This window comes from Pogona vitticeps, chromosome 3, assembly GCF_051106095.1.
Source record: "Pogona vitticeps strain Pit_001003342236 chromosome 3, PviZW2.1, whole genome shotgun sequence".
Taxonomy (NCBI): Eukaryota; Metazoa; Chordata; class Lepidosauria; order Squamata; family Agamidae; genus Pogona; species Pogona vitticeps.
Window position 1 is genome coordinate 252,226,234 of NC_135785.1, and position 16,456 is coordinate 252,242,689.

The 16,456-nt window shown below is 38.8% G+C and overlaps 1 protein-coding gene across 3 annotated transcripts in view; it reads right to left on the reverse strand.

Annotated features, from left to right (window-relative positions):
• Positions 1 to 16,456, reverse strand: part of DEUP1 (deuterosome assembly protein 1) — a 52,960-nt gene that overhangs the window by 27,300 nt on the left and 9,204 nt on the right. For all 3 annotated transcript variants that reach the window (XM_072993576.2, XM_078390136.1, XM_072993577.2), the window contains 4 exons: positions 15,508 to 15,603; positions 9,197 to 9,331; positions 5,048 to 5,161; positions 1,009 to 1,263 (listed from right to left, as the gene is read on the reverse strand). In XM_072993576.2, coding sequence (XP_072849677.2) covers positions 1,009 to 1,263; positions 5,048 to 5,161; positions 9,197 to 9,331; positions 15,508 to 15,603 — 600 coding nt within the window. The remainder of the gene's footprint in view (positions 1 to 1,008; positions 1,264 to 5,047; positions 5,162 to 9,196; positions 9,332 to 15,507; positions 15,604 to 16,456) is intronic.

Genomic DNA, 16,456 nt, shown 5'->3' on the forward strand with positions numbered 1-16,456 from the left:
TCAAAATTAACAAACAATTAATTGACCTGTGACCTGTATAGCTCAATAGAGCCGCTACTGTGGCAGACCAAGCTACACTCCAGAACATTCACACAAGCAGGACTTGAGAAGCTCCATTCCATGTGGGGTGGTCAGATAAAAAGACAACAGAGCCTTTAAAGAGCAGTGCAGAAAAAGGAGGCCACAGTTGCTGAAAATTTCACATGTTATAAGTGCAATGACTGCAATTACCTCTCCCTCTACTGGTTATTTTATAGTATCCATGCAAAGATAGCTAGCAGGCAGCCAGCCAACAGATAGATAGAAACATTTTACATAATTGCAGAGAATAGAGAGGAGATAAATAGTATACATTAGGAACAGCGAAAGAATAATTTTTTCCCTCCACCCTAATTATGCTTGAACCAGAGGCACTCCTTATGATAGGCCAGTTCTTTCTGCATGGAAGGATACATTTAAAAAGCCTTTTGTGTTGCATTAAAGTCCATACCACTCAGTGAAGAACAGCTAAAGGATTTAGCAGATTAGCTACCTGCTTATAATCTGCACACAGGTGATTGCTGCAAAAACTGGTTATATTTCACATTCAAAATGTGTTACTTTCCCCAAGCCTTTGACATTCCACAGGTGCAGCTGCTTTGCTGGCGTTTTTCAGTGTAAGCAGCAGGGGTATTGCACAGGAATCGCTTATGAAGGGGCAAATAAGAAATATTAAGCTCTTCATCCCACTGTGCCTCCTTGATAGGACTTTATGGTCCATAGAATCCCTTCCAGCTCTGTAGTTCCAAGATATTATTTTCCACCTCCCTTGGACATTGCTGGCAACACTGAGCTGCAACTCAAGAAGTTACACACACACCCCCCACGGCAATGATGATCATTAATTCCTGATGATTTCTAAATCCCATCAGATGTTTCAAAAAACACACTGGCCAGCCAATTGTACCCATCATTCACATGAAATATTCCAAAGCCGTTTCTTGTGCTGGATAGTTTCTATCTCTTTACCTGGCACTTTCTTTGGTACATTTTTACTTCCTGCTGGAGTTTTAGGTTTTCCTCTTGGAGCCTGTTCCTGCTCACAACTATTTCACTCACAGTTGATTTAAGTTTTTCCATAAAGAATTCATTCCTGTCAGAGGGCTGAGGGAACATGTCATGCTGAACGTTGAGGTGCTCTGTTTTGCACTGGCTGCAAGTATCCACATCCTCTTGTTTTAACTTCTGACAGCGTATTTGGCTCTGGCAATTCTGTGCTTGTTTCTAGAATAGAAGGAAAGAGGTTGTGTGAGCTACTTTTCTTTGGGTACAACCACACTTCTACACTTACAAGCTTCTGTGCAGAAATTATGACACTCCAAATGATTTGTTTGGCTTTATTCAAAGCCATTTTCTCTTGGTAGGCTTAAGAAAGATAACCAAACATGTGATAAGATATATCTGCTATCAACGACATGTCATTCGTTGCCTACTCCGAGACTCCACAGTCCTACCAGAGGTCCCCTGGTCCCCTAGTACCTGACCGCATGAATGAAACGTGATGGGGCCAAATGTCAGCATTGACTTGACCCGACAACAGGGCTGGGAAGCCTCTTTCAGTCCAAGGACTGGATTCCATTTCAGAAAAGATTTTGGGATCTGCGTTCCAGGGGTGGTTGGAGCAAAGGCAAAAGATGAGGTCAAAAATACCACCAACATTTGATTTAAAACTCTTTCTGACAGTAGTTAAGCCTTTTCAAGCCTTTCAAAATGGGCAGGGGGAGACGGGGGACACACACCACGTAACAATGGCTTCATGGAGAAGGGCACATGGCCATGTTGGGAACCCAAAGAAGTGGGACCTAAGGAGGACACAATATGCCTTAAGGAGACAAGGTTCCCCATCCCTGTGTTATAGAATGAAGGTGGCATAGAGATTTAAAACACAGTATGGTGATTTCCTTCCCCAGTTGCTTCTTTCTATTTAGTCCTTTCCCACTGTGACCAGAATGTAAGCCCCACAAGGAGAAAACTGGAATAAAGGTTTTGGCGGAGGGAAAGTGGCCATTCCCCTATTTTGTTATTTGGAAGGGTTTTTTTTCAGTGGCTAAGGACAGGATTGGGGAAGCCCCTGAGGTTTTGAAGTGAGGCATCCCAAGTTCAATGCAACCTGTATTGGATCACACCATTGTAGCCACAGTCTATAAACACACACACACACACACACACACACATACAAAACCCCATGGGCATATAGTAGAGCTATATACAAATAAACTCTGGGTCACATGTTAACCTCGTTTTGTTGGATTACACCCAACTGATTTCCCCAAGATTTACTTTTATACACCTTCAGGGACAAAAATTCATTACTGACTAATTGATTAACCAAGCCAAGCACTAAAATTATGTTACTATGGTTATTATATTTCTTGGAAACACACTATGTCTATCTTGTCTACTTCAAAGGAAGAGTCCATTACGTTACACAAAATATGAACATGTGAGTCACCTGCTCAACCTTCTCTTAGTTTGTTCTTCTGATTTTATTATTACAGAATTAAAAAAAATACTGACTGGAGAGCTTTTGAGTGTGCATGCATGCATGAGCACACACACACATGGTAGTTGTGAAGGACTAATGCAGCCCAAGTATTATAAGCATTTAAAGTCATTTTGTACTGATCAAAGAGCATGTTGGTGTGAGCTCTTTTCACCTTATTCTCTTATCCTTGGAAACTTGCAGAAGGTTACTTTCTGACTATACAGGAGAATCATGAATAACTTTGTTGGATTCAGGGATCAATGTTATGCCCAGAAATACTTCAGGGATTTCATAGGCCACACAAAATGCCATAAAAGACAAAATAGCAAGGCATCCCCTTGTGATGGGAAAAATGGAGGATGGCAGTTGCCTGTGATCTATGGAAAAGCTGAATCGCCACTCCTGGAGACTCCAAGAGCAGCAATTCAACCTTTTTTGTAGGAGCAAAAGGGGATCACGGGAGGGAGGGTGGCCACAAAAATCATCCCGGAGGACTGTGTGCACCCCAAAGGGCCACAGTATGCCCTGGTGTAGATGGAGCTGTAGAAGGAAGGCCATCCCTCAAAAATTAACTCTGTTTTCATATATTATTACAGGTTTATCTCCTCTGATTCTGCCCCATTACTACATAGGGAGCTGTAGAGTTATAGCGGAATTATTCACCTTGGAAGATGCAGATAGGAAGAAGGCAAAGCCAAAACAATGTCTGAAATCTTGTTGCATAGCAGTACATGTACAACAGTGACAACATCATCACTGGTGGCAATCCCTGTTGATTAAAGGCACACATTTTGGATTTCTTTCTATAAAATAAATCATTAAATGGTTTAATATGCCATGTGTTCACTGGAGGTTGTATTTACCTAATTTTCAGACCTGGTAAAGACCAGACGATTTTTATTATGTCCTCATATATAAAACCATAGAACCCAAAGAGGGTGTATGTTCTTTTCCACACAACTATAGGTATTCTCCCTATTTTATGTCCTCTCTATTTCCCCCCACTTTTATCTCTCTTACTATGTATGTATGTATGTATGTATGTATGTATGTATGTATGTATGTATGTATGTATGTATGTATGTATGTATGCATTTATTTATTTATTTATTTATTTATTTATTTATTTATTTATTTATTTATTTATTCAAACAGAAATTCGGCTGGCACCCTCGCTGGGTGTTTTTAAAAGGCAGTTAAAAACTTGGCTATTTAAGCAGGCCTTCCCTCCAGTCAGCTAAGTCTTTTTATCTCTTCTTTTCTTATTCTATCCCATCTTGGTAATCCTTCCTTAAATTAATTGTCTTAATTAATATTGCAATTGTATTTTTATGATTACAATATATATATTTTTATATTGACATGGTCTAGAGGGGCGGGGTATAAATTTAATTAATAAATAAATAAATAAATAAATAAATAAATAAATAAATAAATAAATAAATAAATAAATAAATATTTATTTATTTATTTATTTATTTATTTATTTATTTATTTATTTATTTATTTATTTATTTGATTTATATCCCGCCCACCTGGTATATTCTATCACTCTGGGTGGCTTACAGAATATCAAAACAATTAAAAAACATAAAACATTAGCATACAACAGTAAGAAATAGTACAGAAATAAATAAATAATAAATAGCAAAGCAAAAGAAATCAGTAGTTGACAGGAGGGAAGGCCTGGATGTACATCCATGTTTTCAGCTGGCATTTGAAAGTGCCCAGTGTAGGGGCCTTGCGAATCTCCGGAGGAAGGTTGTTCCAAAGGCGAGGAGCCACCGCCGAGAAGGCCCGGCTTCGAGTCTTTTCCCTCCGGGCCTCCTTCGGCGTCAGGCTCCTCAGCTTAACATTACATTACTATTACTATTATTACTATTACTATTACTATTACACTTTCTTCTTCTTCTTCTTCTTCTTCTTCTTCTTCTTCTTCTTATTATTATTATTATTATTATTATTATTATTAACTGTAATAGTTTTTCTGTCATTTGCTTCTTTTTTCAGTTAATATTTCTGCTTTTGAGATTATTCATGGTCGCTTCTTTTAATACTTAACAGTTTAGAGCAAGTGGCATTGACAACTAAGTGTTCAATCTTACCGACACTTTCACAAATTCCTCTTTAACAACAGCACACAGTTAACTGATTGATTTCTGTGATTTTGCTGAGAAACACATTACGTAGGAAAAGATGCCAGATGTGAACATCAGTTTCTCAAATCACCAATAGTGTGACTTTCCATGAAAAAAAATTAGTGAAATATATCCGTTATTGGGAAATCCTACTGAAAACCCCCACCTCCCTCAAAAATCGTTCCCTTGCATGCAGGCGTGTAAATGAGTGTAGAAAACCCCATCAGGCAATGCTTTCCAAGCTGAAGATTGATGTGTCTGATCTGCACCAATATCCACACAGTCCTTTTTAAGGTTCAGAAAATGTATTATTTTACATAAGCAACACTACTGGCTCATGGTTCATTTAGACCCAATTCCTCTTTGAAAATAGAAAGAACAGTACCTGAAATAGATTACATTTCTCAGACAATAGTTTTTGTTGAGCATCTAAAGAAACAAGATGGTTTTGATACCGCGTTTCTTGTTTATCCCACTCTCTTGACTTTGCTCTAAATTCCTGGAGAAAAAAGCAGCACAAAGAAACTAATCACATTACAGGCTGTCTGCATTCTCTGAAGACATTATGAAAAAGAATAAATGGTGCAATTTCAAGTAGAAGGCCCTCTGGTAATTAACAACTAACCTTGAGTGGGTGGTTGTGAAGTATGCACAAGATGCAAGTGCATAAAACTACTCATGGTACAAAGAAAGTACACAATGAGAATCTTCTTTCCCTTTCTCATAATAATAAAACCTGGAGCTAGCAGAGGCTCTTAAACTCTTTCCATAAAATACCAAGATGAAGTCTTGGAAAGTATGTAAGAAATAAGTTGGACAATACTGTATGCATAGTTTAATTTTCCAGTGAGATAGCCACACTGGTCTGCTGATGCAAAGCTGACCAAGAGTCTAGTGGCATCATAAAAACTACTACGTTTTATCTGGCATAGGTTTTTAACAGTTGTAGCCCACTTCATCAGATGCAGCCTGATCCAATGGGCTCCTGCCATGAAAGCTTATGTCAAATAAAAGCTGTGAGTCATTAAACAGTGGAACAGCTTGCCTCTTGATGTTGTGGGTGCCCCATCACTGGAGGTTTTCAAGAAAATACTGGACAGCCATCTGTCCGGGATGATATGAGGTCCGGGATGGTATGAGGTCCAGAATGATATGAGGTCTCCTGCCTTGGGCAGGGGGTTGGACTAGAAGACCTCCAAGGTCCCTTCTAACCCTACAATGATTCTATGATATGATTCTATGATATGATTCTACAAGTCTCTAAGGTGCTGCAAGACTCTGTCAGTATAATGTAAAACACCGAGAGCACAAAAAGTTCTTCCATTACATATTAGTAGCCATTACATAGTACTTTTGCAATAAAAAGTACATCGACAAGAATTGGTAATATTTAGTATTTAGGAGTTCAACATACGTTTACATACCATTCTATGTGAACGATGGGACCATCCCCATGAACCTGTTAAATGAGACTTTGGAGATCATGGGACCCTGCACACAGAAGCTTTTGTCGTGCTCTGCATCTCATCTCATATATAACTGCACAGGCAGGGGTTATAAAGTAAGATCTTACTGAATAATCTTAATCAGACTCTGGAAAAACAACCAACCATAATTCAAATCTATGCTCCAAGTATTCAAAGTACTAATGCTGTACTATGCTCCAAGTACTAATGCTGAAGAAGATGGAATTGAAAGTTTTTATGCAAATGTCCAAGAAGAAATTAATCACACACTAAAACACCATAAGCTTATAGATGCCTTGAATGCAAAAGTTGGGAACAAAACAGAACCAAATATTGTTGGAAAATTTGGCTTAGGAAACGGAAGCAGGACAATGACTCACTACTGTTCCTTAAGCCAACTATATTTTTCTTACAAACACAAGCTTCAAACAACTAGACAGAAGGATTTACATATGGACATCACCAGATGGTCAATACAGAAACCAAGTAGACTATGTAATTAGAAGCAGGACATAGAGAAGCTGTCTTGTGTCAGCCAAAACAAGATCAGGAGTGGATTGTGGTTCCAATCACGAACTGTTAAAATCCAACATTAAAGCTGAAAAGGAACACTAAAAGAACTGTAGTACAAAAATTTAATCTAAACAACATTCCTGGTGAATTTAAAATTCACATAAAGAACATACTTGCTCTGCTAAACTCAACTGACTGTGAACCAGAAGAACTGTGGATTGAAACCAGAGATATTATCAGAGAAGAAAGCACAAATACAATTCCTTTGGTAAAAAGGAAAGAAAAACCTAGACGGATGATGGAAGAAACAATTAAAATTGCAAAGGACAGATGAGAAGCAAAAGTAAAAGACAGAAGCCGGGCCAGAACTCTAAATGCAGTTTTTCAGTGACTATGTATTCTCAAAGGCTTTCATGGCCCGGACTGTTGTAGGTTTTTTGGACTGTTTGGCCATGTTCTGGAGATTTTTCTTCATAACGTTTCACCAGTCTCTGTGGCCGGCATCTTCAGAGGACAGGAGTTAGAACTCTGTCTGTGTTCTGGTGTAGTGTGTGGGATAGCTGAGTATTTGTAGTTGTGGGATCAGCTTTTTGTCCTTTTCGGGAGATTGGATGATAATGGTGATCACGGTGTTTTTTGTTTATGGGTATATGTTGTGATAAGGGAGGGGGAGATGATCTGTCACTGTGATTGGTGGGTGTTGTTCGCTAGTCTTTTGTGTGCAGTGAACACTGGTCCTTGTGGCTGGGTAGAGCTTGTTGACCTTTTCGTAGGCAGTATTCTTCAGTGCTGGGAGCCAAGCTTTGTTGAGTTTTAGACTTTCTTCTTTTTTGTTGAAGCTTTGCTGATGTTTGTGGAAGCCATAAGAAAAAAATGATTTGCTTGAAGGACAGTTTTTGGGATACCCTGGATTGCCAGGAAGATAAATAAGTGGGTCCTGGATCGAATCAAGCCTGAACTATCCCTGGAGGCAAAAATATTGAAACTGAGGCTGTTTTATTTGGGGCATGTCATGAGAAAAAAAAGGATTCTCTGGAAAAGACATTAATGCTGGGAAACGCTGAAAGCAGCAGGAAAAGAGGAACAAATATGAGATGGACTGACTCCCTAAAAGATACCACAGGCTTTCGTCTGCATGAGCTGAGCAGGGTGGCTGAGGATGGGACATTTTGGAGAGCGCTCATTCACAGGGTTGCCATGAGTTAGAGGTGACTTGATGCCAAATAACAGCAACATCTCATACATATCAATACTGAGCACTGGTGCCAAGCTGCTGTCTCTCTGATGCACTTTGATTGTGCAGAGCTGGGAACACCCAACACTAAACCTGCATGACTGAGGACCTGAACAATAATCTGGATGAGAAACTACTGGGAACTCCGTATTAGAGGGAACAGCTTTAAATGGTGTTCAAAAAAGAACAGAAAATCCATGAGCGAGGAGGAACAGTGAATGGTCCAAAAGCAGCTCATGCTGCAATATCCTCAAGCCAAGCAGGTGCAGACCTAATCAGTTTCTTGGATGGGAAACCACTGGGTGCTTAACGCAAATTTAATGGGTACTGTAATGCACTCAGTATGGGGCTGTCTAAGTGTTTCAGAGCTTTGATTGATCCCAAGTGCCTTATCCAGACTGTTTACCAGGTGAATTACGGGGCATGTATGGCTCCCTTGTTTCAACAGCATTACCAATACAAGTTTGTTTTCAGGCACAGTTCGAAGTGCTGGTTATGATCTCTGAAATCTTTTATGAATAGGGAATAATGCTGTTGCAAAAACTGCCTTTCTTCCTTATGAGCCTGTCTGGATTCTAGGCTTTCCAGAGGAGGCATCTCACAGCATCTGGAGCTTAATGGTTGGAATACAAGAGGGAGGCTATTCTGTGGCTACTCCTATGCTGTGGAGCTCTCTGATGAGGATGATTAGGTTAACTTCTCTCTTTCTCTCTGTTCTTCTAGCACTGGTAGGCAAAGACATTTTCTATCCTGGAAGACTGCTGCCACATAAGATGAAGGGATTTTATCAGTTGGAGTGCTCACTACGACTTCTTTTGCTTGTTTTTTAATGGTGTTTGAATAAGTTTGTCTTTATGTTCCATTTTAACCTTTTTATATTTTTGTTATGTTTTACTTTTGTTGGGCACCTTGAGCACCCCTTCTGATGCAAAGGTGTAACAGAGGTTTAATAAATAAATACAGCTTGTATATCATGGAGATTAATAACTATATTCTGTCTTCTATCTTAAGTTACACAGAACCTCTATGTTCAGTTAATCAGAAAATGAGATGCTAGGGACAAGTAAGGGAGATTCACTTCATATGACTTCCCAAAAACATCTGAATATGAGTAGAACTGTTTTGCAAAAAGTTAAGAGAGACTTGGCTAGCCAAGGAGAGAGCATTATTGGCGATGTCACCGGTGAGAAAGATTTGGGTTCTCTGGTTGTATGGTATACCTTAAATTCAGGGTTGACTCATAAGAGGCCTCTTTGGATGATCTCAAATCATGGAGTGGAATATATGGAAGAAAGCAGTGCATCAGACAGATAATACTTACTTCCAGTTTCTGGTTTAAACTGCTCAGCTGAAAAGGCGTGTCTTTGTTTTCTGTACATTTCTCCATACCACGAGATTTATTTTGTTTTAATTGGTGCAGCTGTAGCTTTTCATAGCTTTGTGTCAGCTTGGCAAACTGCAAATGAAATGAATGGCAGGAATGTCTTATTTCTTCCTTATCACCAAAGACATACTTAGCAAAGGCAGTTCATCTTAAATATTCTAATTAGTTAGTTTCTGATTTAAAAACAAAATAAAACTCACATCAGTTATTACAACTAAATTGTTAAGGAGGAACAAGACTGAGCTTCCATATAGTTTATGGTGTTAATTAATGGCACTGTTAATTACATATTGACTTGATACTTTTGCTGTGCTGCTGTGCACAAGGATTCCTTCTTCAATGCTTGTACGAATTGTTTGGCATTTATTTAGTGCCATCTTGTGTTGACAGTTTTAATGGTTCTGGATTAACTAGTGTGATAGAGTTGAAACAGTGTGGGATATGTAGTCCGAGAAATGTAAGATGAAGTCAGACAGGTTCTGTGTGGAGATGATTTGAGAGATATTGGAATGTGTTTTTTCTAAGTGCTATGAGAGTGTTTTTCTGAAGACTGGTAAAGTGTGGTTCGAGATAAAGTTGAAGGTCAGGCAAAGAGGCCTGTGAAAGACTCAACATTCCGAGCTAATTGGAGAAGAGATAAAACACCTGGATCTTTATGGGAATTGAGGGTGGAGGAAGGTGTTCCAGCCTCTTGAGGTTAATTGGTTAACAGTCATGAAGTATCAAGAAGAAGGGAGGAGTTAGAGAATGTAGAAAATGCATGATGGGTTATGTGAGATTAGTTTGATTCCATGATGATAAATTCCATGATGATAAAAAGAACTTGGTGGTTTGAGTATCTGGCTTGAAGTTAAAAAGAAAGAAGGAGGTGGGGCTAGCCCACCTTAGCCCAGCTTAGTAGTGTTTTTTATTTTAATGGGGATTAGTTATTTTATTTAACTGTAATAATCTTTGAGTATGTTCTCTATGCTAAAGCTTGAGCAATATAAACTGATCATATAAAACTCTATTTTTCTAATAAAAAAATAATTATAAAAATTCTTACAAAGGACTGGTCTCTTGAACAGCAGAGTCTAGCTAAATCCAGGAAGTGAAGAGGGCCACAAACTAGCTATCTTTAAGAGTCCTACCTAACTGAGCTGTTGTGAGTTCTAAGGAATCACAAAGTCCATGTGTCTATATTTGCAAAGTACTGGGTAAAAGTAAAGTGTTCTTTTAAGGTCAGTCTTGTTCAAGGGGCTTATGCTACACACTGTTGAGGTCTTAGGACTTGCCTCAGTGCAAAGGTAGTAGGTAAGTGTCCTGTGGAACTCTCTGACCAAGTGCTAAGCGCTTCTTAGGGAGGCTTGGGCACCACAACTGGTACACAGATGAATTGATTCAAATGGGTCTAAGCCAGGTGTGAATTATTAAATGCCCACTGATTCAATGGGCCTATTCTAGTGCAACGTACTATGCTAAGCAACAGGATTTCAACTATTCCGAGAGCCATTGTAGGATGGATCAAATTTCATAGTAAGACTCAGGAAAGCTGGGTTCAAATCCCTGCTCAGCTATTAAAACTCACTAGGTGTGTGTGAGATTAGTAAAATCACTCTTAAATATTGCATATGTGTAAACTGGCAAAAATCTGAAATAATGTTGTTTAATCATAATAAACTAGAACAAGAAAGGTTTGCTGATAAATATTTTTAGGATATGTTAATCTGTTAAATATTTAGGTATAGATTTATTTATTTATTTATTTATTTATTTATTTATTCATTTATTTATTTATTTATTTATTTATTTATTTATTTATTTATTTATTTGATTTTTACCCCGCCCCTCTAGACCATGTCTACTCGGGGTGGCTTAGTAAAAGATTTAGCAAAAGATACTCATAAAATAAAGGAGAATAATTATAATAAGTTAAAAAGAGATACTTTGGCCATCTCATGAGAAGAGAAGACTCCCTGGAGAAGACCCTGATGTTGAGAAAGTGTAAAGGGAAGAGGAGAAGGGGACGACAGAGGACAAGATGGTTGGACATAAATTTTGACCCAACTGCGGGGGGCAGTGGAAGACAGGAGGGCCTGGTGTGCTCTGGTCCATGGGGTCATGAAGAGTCAGACATGATTTAACGACTAAACAATGACAACTAGGGTTCCTTTTTTAAAAAAAAAAAACAGGCACATTACATGGCACAATGCATTTATTGCACCCGAAAACATCATAATAATTAAGAACAAAATTCAATGAACATGATAATACTGTAGTGGCAATCTCAGGGAGAAAGTATCATAGAAAGAGGGAAAATTAGGAGTCATCAAATAGTGACTATCATAAATACCTGAAACAGATTACATAATCTTAATTTATAGCAAGATTGTTTGGGTGAGCTAACTGAAACTTTTAGAAAGGGACTGTGAGAAAGATTGGGGTGGGTTAGATGTAACAAAAAGCAGTTGCCTGCCATTACTGCAACACTATAAATATATTTGAAACAACATGGAAAGGAGAGTGAGAGTGAGAGTGAAGCTATTCAGAGAAGAAGAAAAGTAGAAACTACCATACAGTAGATGAGGAGTATGTATGTATGTATGTATGTATGTATGTATGTATGTATGTATGTATGTATGTATGTATGTATGTATGTATGTATGTATGTATGTATGTATGTATGTATGTACCCGTGCACGCATCCATCCCACCTATCTAATGGCCAGGTCACTACTCAAGGTCACAGTGTCATAACAGAAACATGTAATAACATCACAATGATAATCTAATAAAACATCACAGAAAGTTAAATGTCTGAGTATAAAATAACTAATGCTTTAAAAATAGAGATAGATGGGGTCAAAACAGAGACAATTATCCCACACTTAATGGAATACAGTGATCTTAAGCAAAATTAGTCTGGGGTAAGCCTGTGTAAGGACTGTGTAAACAGCCGTGTTTTTAGTTGTTTTCTAAAGCCAAGGAGGGAAAGGGCTGGCCACTAGATCGGTGGTATAGAAATTTAAATAAACAAATTGAGAGAGAGAGAGATCCATAACACTGTGGCCACAACAGAGAAGGCCCAGTTTTAAATGTTGATTTCCAGGCCTTTCTTGGAGTGGCCACCTGTAACATCCCAGAATATGAGGTGTGGGTGAGGCAGGTGGTCATTCTGAGGGAGAGGCACTCAGGCAAGTAGCAAGATCACATACTTTCTTACTAACCCTTGCAACAGCAGTACAACGTAGTTCAATGTCATTATTCTCACATGACATTTGTGATGGCTGAAAGATTGAACAGATGTGCATTCATAACAGCTGGTGTTATGGGATTTACACCAAATCATGAGTTGTTTGCACCAGATCCAAAGTAAAGTAGTAATTTAAGGTTTCACTTTCAGAATGATTTCTGGAAATACATACATGTTTCTCTTTTAAATGTAACACACTTTTCGTGCAATATTCTGAATACCCTTTGTCATACTCCTGATTAATTTGGCTGCAGTCTATGAACTCTTAAAACAAATAAGACTTACTACTTTTTTAAATGTCAAAAAGCCATCCTTCATTTAAACAGCCTTATCTGCTGGCTTGGAGGACTCTAAACCTCTTGGTTTAACTTGGGGTTTTTCCAGATGGAGCATTAGTTATCTATACTGTAAGTAGCTGAAAACTGATCATTTCAATATTTTCCCCAACATTCAGAAGACCTGTGTGGTACCAATAATGTCTAAATCCATAGCTCATTGCATCTTTTCATTCCCTCCAGGAGAATTGGTTTTTTTCTAAAACTGTCACCTGCTTTGAGACTCTGTGATATGGAGGAAGCAATAAATGCGTTGAATAAAGCGATGGATTAATAAAAATGTTGTCGGGTTGGGCAGGGTTTAGTGTAAAGTGCTTCCCAGATTAAATTCACTTCTGCACTATAACCTCCCATTGGGAAACTTTTAATTAAGCTTCAAATTAACTAAAGAAAACAGAACAGCTCCAGAAGTGACACTCTTGCAGCGAAGTTGGATTTCTATGCTTGGTAAATGAAAATTTTAAAAATGTTCTGTCTTAAGATAAGTAGCTTTTTAAACAATTTTATAAACAAATCATCCTTCATTACCAAGTGGGAGAAAGGGGGTGGCATTTCCCCTTGGTTGGGAGAGCCTTGGTTCATCCTTTTGAGATCTACTGGAATCCTTGGAAATCCGGCAGAGTATTTTCATAGGCCAGAGGGAAAACCACTTGAAATGTGTTTTTCTTCTCCTTGCGGACCAGATTCGTAAAATACTGAAGCTACACTTTAGGGGAGGCACTGAAGCCTTGAGCTGCTTATGTAGCGTCATGTCCATTTGGTTGCTGTCTGCCCACATCCACAAAGAGCAGAAAGTGAGGCCATGTTCCACAGTAGCCAGTTCTCTCTTTTTATGGGTCCCTCTGATATTAGTCTTATCAAACTGTTGTTCCTCCCTCCCATTCTTTCTTTCCTTTTATGAGCTCGTTTTTGTCTGAAATGATTTACATTTTGTTTTGTTCTTGTTCTTTCTTAAAAACTAGAACCCTGGATCAGAGAGGCAAAGATCTTTGTGGTACAGTCCTTCCTTAACAACTGTTCTCCGCCACATTCCCTTCTGACAGTGAAAGTCAGGAAATGATGATCTTTCATTCTTTTTGCTATACTCCTTAAACTGATGTGTGTATGCACACTGACTTTTTAAAAAATGTCATGCTGTGTGTGTGGTTTTTTTTCTTTTCCTAAAGCTCTGGAAGACTCACTGCTGTGAAGTGAATTCCCCTCTCCCTCCCAACCCTTTCCAAATCTGCTCTGATGTGGGTCGAGCTGCAGCTTTGAAGACAGGGGTCATGACTTTCTGAATCAGAGAAGGTTTAGGGAGGAAAGAATCCTCCTGACTTGGGATGAATCTCTTGGAATTGAGCAAAACATAGTGAAGCATTTTGCAGACATCTATAACAGGAATACAAATGAGTATAACAAAGAAACTAAAAAACACTCTTTGATTGCAGCACTTGCATGTCAGCAGATCAAGGTTGTTGAAGGGAGAGGGAGAAATATTTACCAGTCTTTCTGAGATGAATATTTCATATTTACTGGCAGAATGAAGTGACATAATGCTGGGCTTGGGACTACTGGCTGGCCTAAGTAATTACTCTGGACTTGCTATTTCTTATTGAAAAGAAATTCATTGAAAGACAGGGCTGGAGAGAAAGCACACTAAACATATTTACTGAAGCCACAATGCTGACTTTCACTACGGAACCTGGCTTTCTTTATTCAGAAGAAGAAGCAGCAAATGACAGAGAGGGAAGGAGGATATAAGTACCTCTAGAGTAGCAATCTGAACACATATTAAAAAAAAAGACAAGAGGGGATAAATCTCAGGCCTATATGACCAATTATCTATATATTTCCTTCTGGTTCAGATTACTTTCTGCGTGTGTCAGGGTCTGTCCAGATGAGTATATAGATCGCTGTTCCGATTGCTATTGGTACGGTATTGTGTGAATCAAATTACCCCATGAGCTCCACCCCCACAAGACAGCACAGCCCCAGCAGTGCCTCGGCTGAGGAGAAAAGCAGGAAAAAGGGGATTTTAACCTCCCTCAACTTCCCCCAACGTTTTACCCTCATGCCACTGGTGTCCTCTGCTGCTTCTTTACTTGTCAGTAAACCAGGTAGTTGTGAGTACACTGGCAATCATGTGGACCGTTCTCATGGGAGAATGTAAACATCTGCAGTGTGAGCAGAAGGTTTGTCCAAGTGGAAGATAAAATAGATAACACTGAAGATAAGAACCTTTTAAATGTGTCCTAGAATATTCCAAAATTCTCCAGTTTGGACAGATATTTAGTCTCTAATTCAGTCTTCCTCTGAATTAGAGGAAGACTCTTAGAGATGTCCTACCAAATCTTTCTCCCCTTCTTCACTATTTTAGTGCTTCTTAAAGCTATGAGCAGAACAGTGATGTGTCAGCAGTGCTACTGAGTTCTAGGGCAGAATCAACCAGAATATTCTAGGAAGGAGAGTAATGAAGAGGACAACACTGTACTTCTTCCCTCTAGAAAGCACTTGACTCTCCAGATGTTGACAATGGCAAGAGATGCTGGGAGTTCAAGGCCAACACCATTTGGAGACCACAGTTGTCCACCCTAGGATGTTACACTAATGAAGTTTGATCCAGACCGTTTCACAGTCTACTAAACTAACCTTGAAATAACACAAACATTGTGACATAAGAATCTGACTTTTTAGCTTACTTGGGTTTTCAGGGCTTCAAGCTGTGCATCATAATTCTGAGCCATCTCATACTTAGTCTTTTGTAAACTGTCCAGTTTCTGTCTCAGCAGCCCAACCTGTAAAACACATATTTTCATATATCTAAAGAACTCCAAAAACCAAAGCTACCAAAGAAGCACAAAAATACCTCCACTGGATAATAATGAAAAGCGTATTATCAACATAAATAATTAAATGTGTTGAAAAGAAGCCAAAGACCTAATTTCTAGCATATTTTGCTGTGCAACGAAAAACAAAGTATTATTTTCTTTTAAGACTAAAAAACTTGCTTCAGTGTAAGCCAAAGCCCAATGCATTTCCAGAAGCCATAAACACAATCAACATGGATTTTCCTCTATAGATTCAAATTAGTCTGTCCGGGTGAGCACTTAAGAGTAATTTAGTGTGAGAGTATTTTTAATATGCTTAATGGCTAAAGTATACTTAAAATTACAATGCTTTGAATTTTTAATGATGTGTTTTATAATTTTTCTGTCTTTTGTTTGTTCAGTGTGTCTTTTCAGAGTATAAGCTCTTGCATTTTTAGAATGTAATTGAAATATTCTCGTGGTTCTTATTTACCCTTAAAATACATTTTTATCATAAAGTAAAGGGAAAGGTTCCCCTTGACATTTAGTCCAGTTGTGTCTGACTCTGGGGGGGCGGTGCTCATCCCCATTTCCAAGCCACAGAGCCAGTGTTTGTCCGAAGACAGTTTCCATGGTCATGTGGCCAGCACGACTAGACACGGAACACCGTTACCTTCCCACCAAGGTGGTACCTATTTATCTACTCACATATGCATGCTTACAAACTGCTAGGTTGGCAGGAGCTGGGACAAGCGACGGGAGCTCACTCCGTCACGTGGATTTGATCTTACAACTGCTGGTCTTCTGACCTTGCAACACAGAGGCTTCTGCGGTTTAACCT